Below are 18,822 nucleotides of genomic sequence, written 5' to 3'. Positions count from 1 at the left end.
CTCTCAAACATTGATGTCTACGAAGGGGTAACTGACACATACGAGCATGCCGACCACTATCAAACCATCTGATGCACTTCTTTGTCAAGTGTTCCTAACAACTCTCAAGGGTCAAGCTCGCACATGGTTCTACTCTCTCCTTGGGGGCACCGTCAACACTTTCAATGAGATCATCAGATAGTTCGTAGAGCAGTTCATAGCAAATAGAAGAATCATCAAAGATTCATCTCATTTATTAGGAGTTCTCCATAATGAGGGGAAATCCTTTAAGGAATACTTCTGCAGGTTCCCTACTGAAGCTCGCTAGATTCCTGGAGTGGATCCAGAGTTACTGAGAGGAGTCTTCCTTGGAGGGCTCAGCCCAGGAAATTTCTATTTATCACTTATGCGGAAGACAATGCACTCTTACACTGATCTCATCCATGGCATCGAAGCTCAAATCTCTGCAGACGATGTTATCATTGCACATAAGGAACAATTTGAGTGATTGAGGGAACAAACACAAGAATAACGTCGAGGATACCAATCAAATATCACAGCGAAAAAAGTCCAGACCACGGGGGAATCATGAGCCATGATTAGAAAAATATACACGCCACTCAACATGTCACATGTCAACATCTTAATGAGTATTAAGGATAAAGAGATCGTCAAGTGGCCAAGGCTGTTAAGAAATCCAGATGGTGGAGACCAGTCTCAATATTATCATTTCCACCATGCAAAAAGACATTTGATAGAAAGATGTTTTCAATTAAAGAAAGAAATATAACATTTGGAACACAATGGTCACCTCGTTCGCTACTTACAAGAACAAGGTGAAGGGAGCCAGAAGAGAATCATTAAAGTTATCGAATGAGAAGTACAACTCCATCAAATGTTGTCTAATCGAATGAAGCTCTCTGGATCGTCCGATTAAAGTGGTTAATACTCCTAAATTAATTGTACTCTGAACATAATAAATAGAGCCCCACCCCTCTCATGAGAGGAAAGAGAGCTTTAGGGTTGAGAAAGGACTTGAAGCTCTGAGGAGATAAGGTCTAGCACCACTCCTGTCATAGTTGATCACCGCCGACCACCGTCAATCACCACCGACCACCGTTGATCACAGCCTATCGTAGTCGACTGTCGTTGATCACCGCTAACCACCATCGACCACCACATGTCGGCCTATACAGATGGTCATCAGCCGTCACCCACTTCTTACAACAAGTTCATTTGTGCACCGACGTTGTAACTTTGAAGAATGTTCAACTAATTTCCTCGTGTGGGACAAGGGATTGTTCATATAATATCCATTATTTAGCCAATTTCTTCAGTTGGACCAGACCCCGTGGTTTTTTCCTTTTCTGGGCTTTCTATTGAAAAAATTTTGGTGTCATTACTAATTATTTTTTCTCTTCTGAGTGTCATGAATCTTCGTACCACCGTACCGCGTTAAGACGATAATCTGCTACTTTACTGTCACGAATTTTCTAACTCACATCAATATTATATATGTAAATGTTAATATTTATTTTACCTAAATGCATCTAAAGTACTATCTCCTGTACCTACAAAGTGAATACTGAATTTAATTTCATATATATAACAAACTAAGGAATTTGAATAAAGATTTTGTTAGAAATATTTAAAATTAATAGAATGATACAATCATTATAAATATACATCAAGAATATACCAACACAAATTTCTATGAGATCTAATGGTCCAAAAGAAAAGGATACTACAAAGGAGGGTCCAAGCATAAGAGACAAAGAGGCCTGACTTACCCAATACCCAATTTACGAACTAAAGACAAGCAAGGAGAAAGATAGAAAGAAGAATCTAAATCTGAACCGATTAGACTAAGCAAGACATATAAACATCCAAACAAACCTCCACTGTAAAGCCAAGTGAAAGCATCGACCTACCAATCTATAGATTGGTCACAGGGAAAACATCCAATTCCTTGCCATCAGCAGCTGTCAGACAGACGCTCCTAAGATTCCTCTTAAGAGATCAAGAATTAACAATACAATAGAACCTGACAAATCACAATAATTCTGAAGGACCCCTTAGTTAAGAAATGAGCTATCTATCGGCTTAAAATCCAGCCGACCGGCCATGCCGACTCAGTTAAGCAACCGGACTTACTGATACCCCTCTCCACTCTTATGCTTTTTCATAGACAAATCATAATTCAACAATAAAACTCATACATTGAACAAAGCTTAGAATTAAACAAGCATTATACATTGAACAAAGCTAATAATTAAACAAGCATTACACATTAATAACATGCATGATACAATCTGATCAAACTCAAATTTCTACAACTATGATTACTACTCACAATTTACAATATACATCAAATAGATAAAAACAGAGACACAAAAACAAAAATCCACAGAGACTTAATGGAGCTTACAAATAAGATTTCTCTCACCGGGCCTTCCATAGTACTCACCGTACATATCCAATGCAGGAGAAAGAAAAGATGACCTGACGGCTCAAGCGCCGGAGGTGGCCTGAGCTCCAGACGATGCCCAGATGATGTCATTCAGAGCTGGCCGGAGCTCAGAGCTACAGAACCGCCGGTACTCAAGTGAATCGCCCCCATCCTTCTTCACATCCACCACCAGCAGAGAGGGTGCCACCGCGAATATCTCTGCGGCCACCGCAAGCCGCCCTCTCCGGCCACTCTTCAGCCCCTCGAGCCTCACCCCGGCTGCCGAGCTCTTAGTCACCCGAAGCCTTCCAGGTGCTCTCATCGCCAACTCCTCAAGCCTTGATATCACACCGCTCGCCGGCTCCTTCGTGAAGAACCTCATTCCTTCCTCCCTACTCTCCCCGCTCTCAAAGAGCGCCGATAGATCGAAGCCCTCGGACAGAGATATCAGATGAAATGCATTAAGCTTCAGGGGCTCCTCGCCTTCTTTCTTCTCAGATGCAATCGAGGTATCGGTAACTGATTTTGGAATAGGGTTTTTTCTAAACCAGGGAATTTCGATCAGCTTGGCTACGGTGATGCGGGTTTTGGGATTAGGATCGAGCAGCTTGTTGATCAGGCGGCGGACGTCGGGAGAGAACCAAGGCGGGCACCGGAAATCACCTCGGTGGATTTTCTTATACATTGCGACGATGTTGTCATCCTGAAAGGGAAGGAACCCGGCGAGAAGTACGAAAAGGATGACTCCACAAGACCATAGATCGGCCTTCGCGCCATCGTAACCCTTCTTCCCGATGACCTCTGGCGCGACGTAGGCCGGAGTACCGCAGGTGGTGTGGAGTAGGCCGTCTGTGTGCACATGATCGGCGAATGCGGAGAGCCCGAAATCAGCGACCTTGAGGTTACCAACATCGTCTAGTAGGAGATTCTCCGGCTTGAGATCTCGATGGTACACGCCGCGCGAGTGGCAGAAATCGACAGCGGAGATCAACTGCCGGAAGTAATGACGAGCTAAATCCTCGCGGAGACGGCCTGATCGGGCGATCTTGGAGAAGAGCTCACCTCCTCGCACAAGCTCCATCGCGAAATAGATCTTGGATACCGTCGCCATCACTTCATGGAGCTCGACGATGTTCGGGTGAGTTACCATTTTCATAACAGATATCTCGCGCTTCACATGCTCCGTCATTCCCACCTTGATGACCTTCTCTTTGCCTACCACTTTCATGGCGATGTTCTTGCCGGTACGGAGGTTGCGGGCGATGTAGACCTTAGCAAAGCTGCCCTGGCCGAGAACGCGGCCGAGTTCGTAGCGGCCTCGGAGGACGTTTCGGCCTTCTGAGTTTGGAGATAGTGAAGATAGATCTTCCATTTTGGGGCGTGATGTTTGCGCTTAAGAGGAGGAAGATGGAAAGAGATGGGAGGAGGAGGAGAAGAAACGGAGGAGTCTACCCGTCCTCGACATGCTTCCGATGAAAGGACCGACCGGCGTGCTGCTTGCGTTTTACGGCAAGGTCGGGGTCAGATCTCCTCATCTCGATGCATTCCTCGGCGGAGTAGGGAGAGGAGGGAGGGATGGAATGAGCTGCGCAGCCGGGCGCAGGAGGCAGGTGGCAATTGAAATATGGTTTGCAGAAGGTACTGTCGTGTTCGACCTGATGTCTGATATGACTGAAGTAGGGGGTTTTATGTAAAGCAATTAGAATTAGGCGGAGTTCAATTTGGTGGTCTGCATTTACGGGCTAGTTTAGTTGTCATTTAACATGTGACATATTACATACTACTAAAATTAATGGTAAATAGTGTATTATTTAATGAAAAAATAGTTAAACATATTTTGCATGTGAGCTTATTTAATGATAATATATCATAGTTTAATTTTATTGATGTGTGATTATCCATTACATATTCATTTTATTGATGTGTGATTATTTAGCATATATTTATTGTTTATTATATGGGAACTTTACATACATAGCATCTTATTCTCATGCATTTACTTATCTCACGTTTAAATTTTAATTTTTACAAGTAAAACATCTTTTTCTATGTTTGAAAAGATATATAAAAATATAGATTAAGTTTTTTCCTATAGGAAGGGTGCTTAACTTATAAAGTTTAGGTGTGAGATAAGTAAATTCATAAAAATTGAGCGCTATGTATGTAAAAGCCTCTTATGATAATTATATTTTATATAATTCAAATATGACTTTTAAAATTTGTCTTTATCACTGTTGATTTTTATTTAGGATTAAAGAAGAAATTTCCTAACAATAAGAATTAATTTTAAAACAATTGGTCCTTAATTGTCTTTGGTTCATATTAAAATTTTGTTGATTTAGAGGAAGTGAGAAAAGCTCAAAAAAGACAATAAAATAGAAAGAAAAATCTATTAATTAATAGCTAAGGTTCATCAAAGGGGAAAACAATCAAAATAGGTGAATCCTTAAGCCTCCTTGAGAACTCTTATTTATAGTTTAGGGTTTGACGTCTGCCTGCATTGTAGCTAAAGATTGATTAATAAATATGTAAAATAGACCAAGAAGTAGAAGAGGTATATATTGCTTGGATGCAAGCTAGGGCTTGGTGGTTGACTAGCTAAATAGAATAGGATGCCTAATCTTCTAATAGATCAAATTGCATCTATGATCCAAATAAGTATGTTGGCCTAATTAGCTTATGAAGCTCGATTTGAATGAATGTAAAATCTTCCTTGAGTCGTAGTGGATGCTTGCTTTTGGTGAGTGTTTGCTGGCCTCATCATTGATAGGTAGAAATATAAAGCCTGATAATAAAATATTATATTTTGGACTCAACTAGTGATACTCATCCATCTAATATAAACCAATGAATTAAAAAAAGCATTTGTGAGGCCTAAATGCCACAAACTCAATATAGATAAAAAATCAACATATCCAAATATCAACTAATCCTTAATATTTCTCTACAAGGGCATGAAGGTTGTGAATGATCAAATTTTTTCCATAAAGATTGATGGTTGAAAAAGTATAATTTTTTACTTTTTCATAAACAAACGAGTTAAAGTTCTCCATCATTATTGTTTAATGTCATATAAAAGGGTAATAAAAGAGTTAGTTGGGTATCACTATCTTAATGCTCATGTATTTTCAATTGAGTTGAATATTTCTTAACAAGATCATAACAAAGAAATGCAAATGATTGAAATTTATGTGTGAAGATTGACAAGAGAGATGGTTCAACTCTAAACTAGTTCCAAAAAAAATGGTTCAACTCTAAACTAGTTCCAAACTAGTTCCAAAAAAAAAAAGGAATAGGAGATGTTTAATTCCTATGATGGCTCAAATTGAATTAACCTTTAACTTGGGAGATAAACATGGCTTCACGAAGTGAGAAAATGACAATGAAGGAAAATAGACTGAGGGAGAGAAAATAAAGAGAAAAAAAGATTAAGTAGTTTAACAACCAAACCCCCATTCATTGTAAGGAGATGGGGTGTTATTTCATTAAGTAAGAAAGAATGAATTTGCAAGTCTTCATCTGACTTGAGCATCTGTCCACTAAATGATGATCAAAATATAAGATGTTTCTATGAAATTGGCTATCTAAATGTTATCTTGAGATGGATAGTAGGATGGAGTGTAGAGGATTTATTTTTGTAGCAAAATTGATATTGTGACACATAAAATACCATAAAACGGCTCAATGCAACATGTCAAAGATCAAATGATCAGTTTGTTAGCATGCATTTATGATTTTTGAGTGAGATGATAATTTATCAAAAATAATTTTTATGGACACTATGGAGCATGCTCATTATTATGTAGGTGTGGTTGCCATGATTATCACCAATGTCATATATATATAATCTAAGGAAGGCTATCTACAATTGCATTATCTCTTTTTTCCTCACAATTTTTAAAGATTTTTTTATTAGGGAAGTGTGTTAGTGTAAATCATCTGAACATTAAGCAATGTTATAGGGTTTACACATTGGATTGCCTTTTTAGTGACTACCGATTAGGCATGGGACTTATCTAACTATCATACATATTTGAGCTAACTCTTTATTAGCTCGTGAGAATTTTTACGAAAATCTTACCTATTAATATGACTTTCACAGGCCTTTTTGATGATTTTCAAATAAGTAAAAACCTTGTTTAATTACCTACCTAATTTGATGAGCCACTTGTTCTTTCAGTAAATATCACATCTAACACTAGTTTTCCTCTATTTCTCACACATTAGGGAAATTGATTGAGATATTTGAATAGTTAATGACCTTAGCTTCTCATTTGTTATATTAGGGCTTGCTCTCTAGAAATTACTCTTAATGAATTCTGAACAAATTGGAATCTAATGTGTTTTTATATTCTGTCAATGTGACTTTTATATGTTACTCATTAGAATATTTAGTAAATGTCACATCCAGATGATGATAATAATTAAGCATAGAGAATTAGAGCTGAATGAACCCGAGCTAATGATGATATCTATTATGGAGAGAGGTTTTATACTATGTAAAAAGAATTAAATAAAAAAAATACATTCTTTGATGCTCTTTAGGGGTCAATAATTGAGTAGGTATGTGATGGAGCCTTTATGACTTGAAATTGGTGTCCACAACTCTGATATATGCTTTTTAAATGATAGTCCTTAAATGCACAACTTATAAGAAGAAAGGCCCATTGATTTCCTCAAATACTTAATAATAAAGGAGGTTTTTTTTATTTGTCACCTAAAACTTGTGATTTTTCAAAAATAAATGAGGGTCTACTGATGACAAGCTCAAAACTTTACAAATCTCAACAAATGGCTACAAATTATGTATATATAGATGTATGTCAATTGATTTAAATGGGACCAATTTGTTGTAGTAGGGAAGGCTTTGTATTTTGATTTTATATTTTTATGTTTTATAATAAGTCTCACATAGTGTATCTTCATAAATTTTTATTAATCTATAAAACTATTTTATACATTAGGAGAATTTTTATTTTACATTATTCTATTGAATATATGCAAATATTTTTGTTATTTTTTAAAATATCTATAAATAAAAATGATGCCATTTCATATGGTTTAAATATAACAAGAACATGATATGCAAATTTTTGGAACCCATGGTATCAGGATTTTCTTAACCATTGCTTCCCATTTGATTATTGATAGAATATAAATAAAAAATAAAAAAAAGGAAATATAAGCAGTTATCCTCACGTGGGTAGTGGTGCAAACGAATCGAACATGAGCGAGCCCAAGCTCAGATCATGTCTAACTCCTTAAGAAATACAATTGCTCGTATTCGGCTCGTTTATATTCGAACAAAAAAGTAGGCTTGTGTTCAACTTGTTTTTTTAGCGAGCAGAACATGCAAACGAGCCGAACGCAAGCTATTTGCTAACAAAGAGTCATTTTGACAAACCTAATCATGTAACCGTAGGATGTTAAGAGTTGTGGAGAAATTTAAATCTTCTTACATACATACATACATACATATATATATACATACATACATACATATATATACACACACATATATGGATATATCTATATACACACACATATATAGAGATGAAGATATATATATATCCTTATATGTGTGTGTATATATATATATATCCTTATATGTGTGTGTATATATATATATATATATATAGATATACACACACACACACACACACACATATAAGGATTTATATATATATATACACACACATATAATTTAATTATTTCAAATCAGACGAGCCCCACAGACGAATAATTTTTTTTTTGTTTGACTCATTTATATATCAAGCGTAAAAAATTATTCATATTCGGTTCGCCAACTTAACGAATGAATCAAACACGAGCTTCTTAATGAGCCGAACACAAACTATTCGCAAACAACGGTTCGTTTTGACAGCCCCACAACACATGGGTCATTATCAATATGATTTTTGGATTTTTGGAAGAAACTACCGGCTAAAAGCCGGAGCTGGAAATACATGTGAAGTGTGTGGACCAGATTCGTGGCTCACATGGTTTCAGCAGCTTCTCCCTTGCTCTCCTGGGACCTCATTCGATCGCTGAGAACCTCAATTCTCATCTTAAGGATGACTCAATTTTCAATGTACTTCTTGTTTTGTTTCAGAGGCATTTACATACATACCACTCAATTTTTATGAGTTTATATATCTCACACCTAAATTTCACCTTTTTACATTCATGCTACCCAAATCTTTCATATTACATAAAATATTACCATTTTAATTTTTTAAAAGTGAAATACATAATATATAAGTGAAAATTAAAATTTAGGTGTTATGTAATTGTGTGGTAAGTATGTAAAAATTTTCCATATTTAGTTTGAATTTCATATTATATCTTCTAGTAGCCTATCAGCTTTCACTAGGGGTGTAAACGAACAGAACACGAACAAACAGAGCTTGTGTTTGTGTTCGGTTTGTTTGAAATTTAGTTTGTTTGAAATAAACTCGTGTTCGAAATTGTTCGTTTGTTGTTCGTTTCTAAACGAAGGAGCCGAACACGAGCTGTTTGCGAACGACGAGCCAGGTTGACATCGCTAATATTAATATATATGTATAAATAATATATTATATTAATTATATAACTTATATTATATAAATATATAATATCTATATTAGTATATTACTAATATAGTATATTAATATATTATTATTATTAATTTATTATATATTATAATTTATAAATTTAATTTTTTAAAATATCATAAATTTTTTATATATAATTATTTTAAATTATTTTATATTTCGAACAATAACGATTCAAACACGAACGAACGTATCACGTTCATCTCATTTACTTATCGAACGAATCGAACACTAACTCATTGACGAACCGAACATGATTTGTCACGAACAACAAGCTTTTCTGACAGCCCTAGCCATCACATTCAGTATTATACAATTGAATTATAATATTCATTATTTAAGCTTTATTAAATATTATATTTTCATAAATCAGTGAAAACATGTAACGTCTATGACAACAGTTGTACTTATTTTAAGGGATTTACTTGCATGGCATTTAATTTTTTTTTTATTATTATTTTCATGCCCAACACAGGGAAAATAACACTCCATATCTTCATCCTCATATCGTTAGCTTTCCAGCGACGAGTATTGATGTCATGAAAGAGCATGATTTCACAGATATAATCACATCATTTGAGAAGAAGAATAAGATTACATATGTGGGATTTTAAAACTTTAAATTTTAATTATTGTCTTAATAATTGTATATCTAAGAAGATTTTAAAACTTTAAATTCTTTTAAGCAAGAAAAAGCTCAAATATTTTATAGGTCTTATGGGCCTAATGAGTTGAACACTTTGACTATACACTGAATGATATGCAAATAATTCTCGTTAGCCATAACCTTGGAGTTCACAGGCTACAGAGCTTGTTGTCGTTTAGAAGAACCTCATGAGTACCTCCTAAGTTTGCAAGCCTTCACTTGAGTTCATCTAACCGTGTTCGCAAAGCTTAAAATCTTCAAGCTAGTTCCTCCAGTCGAGCTCTCTCGGATTTTTTTGAGTTTTTCTTCCAAGTTTGTTTGCACTAATTTAGTCCTACCAAGCTCGTCAATAGCTACATGGCGACAACACAAATATGAACAATTTTCTACGGCATAAGGAAGAGAACTTCAATCCATCATCTGTTGTTGTTGGGAGATCTAGATATATCAGTTGATGTGGTATATATATAAATTAAACAGAAGAATGATCGACGAAATGAAAAATAGAGAGAACGAGAAAAATCACACCAGAAAAGAACAACACAGCTGGACACACAGACTTACGTGGTTCGGCAAATTGCCTACGTCTACGGAGTTGCAGAACATTTTACTACTTGACGAATTTACACCAGTCGACCACCTCGACTTACAAGAGGAATCTCTCACTCTTCGTTGCTCTCTCTCTTATTCTCTCTTTGTTCTTCCCTCTCTATACCGAGACACACCTTAGAAAACTCTACATCGAGATACACCGAAGAAAACTCTACATCGAGATACACCGAAGAAAACTACATCGAGATACACCGAAGAAAACTACACCAAGATACACCGAAGAAGACAAACTTACAAGAGAAATAAACTCAATTTCTCTTCTGTCACAAGCCATCAAGAAGAAGCTTAGGGAGAACAATATTCTTTTTCTTCATTCTTCTTCCTTCCGCCGCAAGGAACTGCTCCTCCTTGCACTTCTCTTTCTCTGCCCCGAGGAGGAAACCGAAGAAGAGGAAACCGAAGAAGAACTCAAAGTGTGACTTCTAAACCCAAGGAGAGTCATCCGAAGCTTTTATCACAAACACGAGGGGACGAAGAGATGCTTCATCTCACAAAAGAGGAAGGTGAGAGTGGTTATTTGTGAAGAGGTGTGACTCTCCAAAGCAAAGTAACCGCCCAAGCATAGTAGACCGGGCTCCACCGTTTCTAACATCATCAAGTACGCACCAATTTATTGACCGCTTGGCATTCATACGAAGAATATTATCAAAATTGAGTCTATTTGAGATCCATACAATATAACCTACAACAGAACATTTTTTTTATTCATTAGACCAGTAGGCGGGTGCATATGCTCTATGGCGTATAAAATAGAGGGGACAAGACTTTGGTTTTCTCTCTCTCTAATACATCCCTAAAATTCTTCCCACTTATTTTACTAGGCCTCTCCTGAATTGTATAGGTTCACCAAGTAATTCCGATAGATCCCTTACTCTAACAACCACTCATTGTGTACCCCTCTTCTCCCCGACAACTCCCTTGTTACATAGATACCTTTGCCTAAAGGCCTTCTATCGTTTATCCCGCTCCTTATGCAATGCATGTCTCATGGATGCGTTCCCTTAATGAGATTCTATTGTGATGCCTTCCTCACATGTCACTAGTCCCGTGTTGCCTTTCTCTTCCAAATTCTCTTCACTAATAGATTTCTCCTTCACATGCAATCAAAATAATATCTGATTTAATTAAACTTATGTTTTTGGAGTTGAACTCCTTTAATTGGTTTCCAAAAATACAATTATACCAATATGAAATACAAAGTATTGAACGGGCTATAGTGAACTAGCTTTCATGTGACCAACTTTCTCGATATTTATCAAAGCCTTGCCATTATTTTACAGACAAATCGCATCATATAGAAATTTTTCAAAAATTATAGCGTACTATATTTGATTAACTTTGATGCTCAGCAGGAGCGGGTCCCTTATATTTGCAAAAAAATATCATTATTTTATATTTTGGCAAGCTTACTAAATGATGCAAAATTTGGACATCAGTGACCAACTTATGACATGATGATAGTCTCTTAAAAGTAAATTATTCAACTATTATCGTCAAGCCCATAGCTCAGTAGTTGAGAAGCTTCAGCTCCCTGGCCATGACCCAAGCAATAATTTAAAAAAATTATATATATATAATACTTATTAATATAATAGAGTGCATGTTTTTGCTTAAATTTGTAAACTTATTAATTTTGGTATTTGTTTAAACTTGTTTCTTGTTATGATGAGAAAGACCTTTTAGAAGGTATGTAGAATTCATATATTCAACTTTGAAATAAATATAAGAAATTATCTTCTTATGTTTGATTTATTGTGAATTAAACGCTGGAAATATAGAGCTCCATATCAAAGCTTGGATGATGTGGAGCCAAGACGACAGGCAAGGGACAGCAGCCAAGCCAAATAAGGTGTAGGATGGGAAAGGGAAGCCCCACGAGAACAAATCTAGAGTCTTTAATGGAAGTGAGAGAAGGAGCTATCACGCAAAGCCAAAGGTAGCAGAGAAGTTAGATGAGTTAATAAGTTGGGAGCCATGTTAAAAGAAAAGGACAATATCAGTGGTTTCCAATGGAGCGGGCTGGAAAACGTATAAAGGTTGGGCATGAGTCACGACTCAATTATTTTCGGACTTTTAGGTCTTCTCATAGGTGGGGTTAGGACACTGTTTAAAGAGTCCATGTTTAAAAATAGGAAATAGTTCAGACCACTCTGATCGGGCGGAGTAGGGAGGTTCCCTAGGTTAGATGTTGTTTTGTGGTTATTTAAGTGTTTTAATGATGTCAGAATTGAACGATCTTGTGTTCATTGAATTAGTCTTTTCGAAGTGCTTGATTTGATTATAATAATGTAAGATTTGGAATCTGTTTGAACTTCCAATTTGTACTAAATGCTTTCAAAAGTGATTTAACGGATTTATTTGAGATTGATTTGACTCGAATTGAACCAATTATGATATGACTGGATCCGTTGCGTCAAGCCGTCAGTTTGACTGTAAGTTTATCAAATTTGAAGTTTTGGATGATTTTTAATAAAAAATTGCTAATTTCTTATGAAAAAATATCTCGAGATTCATATCAGATGATAAAAATTTATTGATGACGTATAAATTATATTGTTCTTATTTATAATAAACAAAAATAGAAGAAAAACTTATGCAATTCACACTAACCGTCTTCAAATACAAAGCCAGGATTCCCAAGCCCAACATAAGAAATTCTTATTTTGACTAGCCCACTCCTCAGCCACAACATGCTTTTAATTAGATTTGAATTTATTGCTCCAACATGACATGATTACTAGATTCTTAAAATTAGATGAAATGATGGCGATCTCAATCAAAATTCTCCAATTAAATGAAGCAACCTATTTTGGCTGTTAACAATTATTAATGTTTTATGGCCCACAAATTACACATTCATACCAATAACTTTTTTTAGCTATAGCTTTCATGTGACCGATCTCATAATATTTTAAGGGGCATTTATTTCTTAACAAATTATTTGGCTTAAATTGGGCTGACAAATAGGCCGATGTCTAATTCTAACACTTCAAGAAGATTTTTTAAAATGATGATAGCATCAGGTCCCGATTTTTATCTAGATTAAATGTGAGCCCAAATGACAGTTTGTGTTATTCAAACCAGCAACCTCACGATAGAAAACTATCAGACTATACCATAAATCACTATGTTACGAGTAGGGCTATGTTTGGGGAGTTTTTTCTTTCAAAAAAGCTATTTTAAAAATAACTTTGGAATAAATGACAATGTAAAGTGATTTATATTAAAGCCAATATAAGGGTTTGAATAAAAAAATTATGTGCTTGATTCTATTTATACCTATAACTTCTGTACAATAAAAGACATTATCAACCATCCATCACTCATGTACAGGATTCTTTCACTAGGGTAATTTGGAGATTTTGACACCCATTTTGCGGCATTGAGGTAGACGGAAAATGAGAAATTGGACGGTCAAATAAGAGCGGTCTATTTTAGGGTCCTTTTGGGGCAGTTTATTTTGTGCAGTGGCGTTTTGAAAACGCACCTAAACAGTTTGGGTAAACTACATTTTGACAGCTTATACATTTTGAAACCGCTGAAAGCAGCATTTTCACACGAGACCTATCTAGGTGCGGTGACAGCTTTTAGGTAGCAGTCTAAATTTTCTAAAAAAATAAAATTTCTAATAGTCGCTGTACCGACACATTATTTTTAATTAGCTTATCAACAGATTATTCAATAAATATTTTTAATTTTTAATTAGCTTATCAACAGATTATTCAATAAATTGCAGCTGCCCCAAATAGACTCTTAGTTGCATTGTAAAGCATTGTCAAACGAGGTCTAAGAGCGCGTTGTGCCATGAATTTTAAAATCAAATAAATTATTACCAAGCCAAATAAATAGGGTATGCACAACAGACATTAAATTTAACATATATTGACGCATTAGAAAATTATTTCTTAGGTATGACTCACTAATATTCCCCTAAATCATGCATCAACATGTGCATCTTAGCTATTGCTCTAATTAAATGTATTATTGTGTTATCCAAAACATATTATAATGCGCCTCATGAGCATGACAAGTAACATAAAAAATATCATTATTATGTGAATCTTAAGACATGCCGTATAATTATAATAATATTTTATTTAATTATAAATTCTATATGTCAATTCTTTAAAAACAGAGTTAATTTGAAATATTTGATGTACTTTGATGTTTTTTTTTTTTCTGTCATGCTTAGGGCTGTCAAAAAAGCTCGTTGTTCGCGAACAGTTCGTGTTCGGTTCGTCAACGAGTTTGTGTTCGATTCGTTCGATAAGTAAACGAGACAAACACGAACAAATTTTTTTCGTTCGGTTAGTTAAACGAACCAAACACGAACAGTGATGCGTTCGTTCGTGTTCGAATCGTTATTGTTTGAAATATAAAATAATATAAAATAATTATATATAAAAAATTTATTATATTTTAAAACATTAAATTTTATAAATTATAATATATAATAAAATAATAATAATATTAATATTAATATACTATAGTAGTAATATACTAATATAAATATTGTATATTTATATAATATAAGTTATATAATTAATATATAATATTATTTTTATATATTAATATTAGGGATGTCAAACTGGCTAGTCGTTCGCGAACAGCTTGTGTCCGGTTCGTGTTCGACTCGTTCGTTAAGAAACGAATACGAGCTTATTTCAAACAAACTAAATTTTAAACGAACCGAACACGAACACAAGCTTTGTTCGTTCGTGTTCAGTTCGTTTACACCCCTAGTCACGCTCACACATAAATGTGATGGGCCTCTAGCGAAGGATTTTGTGGATAAAAATAGAACTTTTAAGCATTAGGCAAAATATGATACACATAACGCATCAAGATTTAAAAGAAAGAAAAATTATTATGTTTGGTTGATTGTACGTCTAGATGGTGATTTGAATGAGAACATTCTACAGTGAGTCGTACAATAATTTATTTGAATTGTCATTCAGATAAGAGGTCACTGCATGTAACAATTTTGCTAAAAGATGAGATCCCATAAACTCAGAAAAATTATTACATCATGACTCCACATGCAGAGTTGGTTGCGGAGTTTAACCTCGTGCTGACCCATGGAAGACCGGCTCATTTATATAAAAAATGATAAAAAATGAAAACGCGCGACCCGACCTGACCGATGCGTTTCAGAGCCTAAGCAAATATTTTTTGATTAAATTATTTTTTTTATTCTATAACACAATACTAAGAAACTAATAACACATTATAACACAAAATAACACACATAATAACATAATTATACACTCCCTACCCGCGGTATAACACATAGGAATATTCTTTGCATGTTATACCGCGGGTTATAATGCCGCCCCACGTGTTATACAACCGATTTATAACACTCCACTAGCTCGCTGTATAACAGGTATGAAATATTCCCCACGTGTTATACCGCGGGCTAGAGAGTGTATAATTGTGTTATTATGTGTTATTAGTGTATTATTATGTGTTATTATGTGCTATTAGTGCGTTATTGAGTGGGGGAATATTCTTATACCCTCAATAACACATTAATAACAAATGAATAACGCGAAAAATATTCAGAATAACGCGTGGAAATATTTTTATGCAATGAAATATTTCTATAACGCATCGGTCAAGCCGGTTCGCCCGTTTTCATTATTATTATTTTTTTTTTATGTAGGTAGGCCGACCTTTCACGTGTCAGCGTGAGATTGGACTCCGCAAACAGCTCTACATGCGTAATCCGGATGTAATAATTTTTCGTAAACTCAAGGGCACTTATTACATAGAGCCACCAAAGATTGCCCGGATACATTTTATCGTAATATATATGGAAGACCAATCAAATCACCGGTTAATAAATATTAACAAAATATGCACAAAAAAGACCTATTATAAATTTGCGATTTTGTTAAACATACTATTAGAGCAGATTTTTAATGGATAAGCCGTTTGATATTTTTGTACCTCTATCTATACTAATTATTTTACTAAATGTACACTATTGATAAAAAAAAAAGCAATTTAGTACTAGATCACGAAGCCAAATCAAGAGACAACAACATTAAAGAAATGAAAGTCGCAAGTTACTCCATCAACAAACTCTCATTATTTGGTATGATCACAAGGTATTAAAATGAATCTCTAGATGATTTTTTAAATAAGAAACATTCAAATTCAAATTAAATATCATTCAATTCTCTAGTTTCAACAAACTTATACTCAAACTAACTTGCTCGACGAGATGAACACAATGACACCAAAGTTAGTCTAATCCGAGTCAGATCAATCTTAGATCAAGTAGTTGAACCATTTTTAAAAGCCTGTAAAGGACTTTCAAATTTGACAAACTTATAGTTAAATGGAGCATCTCAATTAGACAAATCCAATGAGCCCAAGACCATTGAATCCTAACATCTTTATGACACTCAAATATTTATAAAACGTCATCCCATCAAGAGAATCTCTCCGAGTCATCTCATGCAGTGGTTTAGATTCCTTCATTATTTGTAGGGAGGCCTCTCCCAGACTCTAAAAATAGAGCCCTACTTTCTTCATGAAAGGGGAACTTGAGCCATCTCAACTCCAAAAATAGAACACTAACCTTTTGTCTTCATCAACCACCGCCGACCACCGTCGGATATCCCCTGCTCATCTAACAAAGCTTCTTGTTCAATCACGCCTTTGGAATCCTAGCTTACGTTGTGGGTTATCGAAACACCATGCAAATCACCGTGACAACTATCCTTATAGAGTAATGAAACATCCTACAAATCAATGCACACAGAAGATTACGTAATAACACAACTTCGAAGACGGTGTAACATGGTCCCAAAGATGGTTCAATAAGCAACCCAAAAATAGTGTAACAACACATTTTGCAAACAATATAATGACGCACCTCGAAGACGATGTAATTATACACCCACAACACAGTGCAATGACACACCCGACGTATGGTATAACATCACACCCCACATATGGTACAACGACACCTCTCGAAGACAGTGTAACAATACACCACCGCACAATAACTACTTACAACTGTTGTACTTAGGATATAATAATATTTTTTAAGATTCCTTAAGCTCTCACCCTGCAACATACCACTACTGTTTAGATTGTTCATAACTTACGAAGCTCTCAAATCTTGTATTTATGACCTACATATGTTATTACAACTCGTGTGACACCCAGCTTTAGCCTATACAGCCTAAAGGTGGATGTTATCACAGCTAACCACTTTGGACTATGAGACCAACTATGACCTAGCGATCTACAACTCATGTAGCTCTCAACTCTGGCCTATGTGACCTACAGGCGTTACTTGCAGTTCACCCCAATGACCTACGTGACCAACTATGATTTACATGATCCACATCTCATGCAGCTCTGAACTTCAGTCTTTGTGGCCTACTGATGTTATCGTAGCTCACTGCTAAGACCTAAGTGATCTACTGCTCATACATCTTCCAACTCCGGCTTATGAGGACTACCGATGTTATCGCAACTCACCACTACGACTGAGGTGACCAACTGCATTCTATGTGGTCCACAACTCCTGTAGTCTCTACTACGGTCTCTATAACCAACTCATGCTCAAGAAGCTATACTCTAAGACCTACTTGGCTAGTTATTACAATGGCTTTCAATTAAGACCTCTACGACCAACAAGTTTTAACACCTTCTACAAAATTCATGATAAGCTATTGCCATCATAGCAACCAACTACGACCTTTACGACCCATATTACAGTTGTTATTGCTGAAATACTTTGCAAATCCATCTTTTCTAACTTATTCGAATAGTAGACCTGTGTACTCACCATTACATAGTGAATATTTCACCAGAGCTAAATCCTAAGATTTTTTCTATTTTCCAGGGTTTTTCATGTAAAATGTCAAGTTGTCTCCTACAATTCTTTTATTCTCTCTAAGGTGATAACTTATTACTCTACCATCACAAATCATCCCGCACACAACAATTCTCAATTTGATTTCCCTCATACTAATAAAGGTTGAACCAGGTTATCCCCCTTGAGAAATACATATATATATATATATATTCCCAAAGCTTAAAAAGAAAAAAATAGTTAGTGATTTTTCCCCCACAAAAAAATTAAGTTAGTTCTGCTCCTACTCATGATTTTCGAAACCAATCATTTCAAGAATTACTCCCAAATATCTTTTTCATTCAAAAAACAAATAAATCCCGCTTGGTGCGAAATTATTTTGAACTTATATTAAACCGTCATTTTATTTCGTAGATATTCTCTTCCCTAAAACAAAAGAAGCAACAAAAGCTAATAATAAAAGGCAAATAATATCATATTAGCAACATTATAAGTTATATATATATATAAGAAAATCGGTATTTGGCAGAGCCCCAAATACCGATTTCTCAAGAGCTAGGTTCCATGATGAGAGCATGTGTCACGTGTCTAAATAATCGAGAACCCAGCGCCACTGGGGATCAGACCCATGACCCGAGGCTACTTACACTGAACCCCGTCAACCAACAGGCTACTTACAGTGTCATGTTTGCCTCTAAAGCAAGTT

The 18,822-nt window shown here is 35.4% G+C and overlaps 1 protein-coding gene across 1 annotated transcript; it reads right to left on the bottom strand.

Moving 5' to 3' along the window:
- Positions 1 to 2,297: 2,297 nt before the first annotated feature.
- Positions 2,298 to 4,147, bottom strand: LOC110023414 (CBL-interacting protein kinase 6-like). Its single transcript, XM_020722824.1, has one exon. The coding sequence runs from the start codon at positions 3,798 to 3,800 to the stop codon at positions 2,490 to 2,492; it is 1,311 nt and encodes a 436-aa protein (XP_020578483.1). The 5' UTR covers positions 3,801 to 4,147; the 3' UTR covers positions 2,298 to 2,489.
- Positions 4,148 to 18,822: the final 14,675 nt, after the last annotated feature.

This window comes from Phalaenopsis equestris, unplaced genomic scaffold (genome assembly GCF_001263595.1).
Source record: "Phalaenopsis equestris unplaced genomic scaffold, ASM126359v1 Scaffold000224, whole genome shotgun sequence".
Taxonomy (NCBI): Eukaryota; Viridiplantae; Streptophyta; class Magnoliopsida; order Asparagales; family Orchidaceae; genus Phalaenopsis; species Phalaenopsis equestris.
The sequence above is the reverse complement of the archived record's forward strand: the minus strand, read 5'-3'. Positions and strand labels throughout refer to the sequence as shown.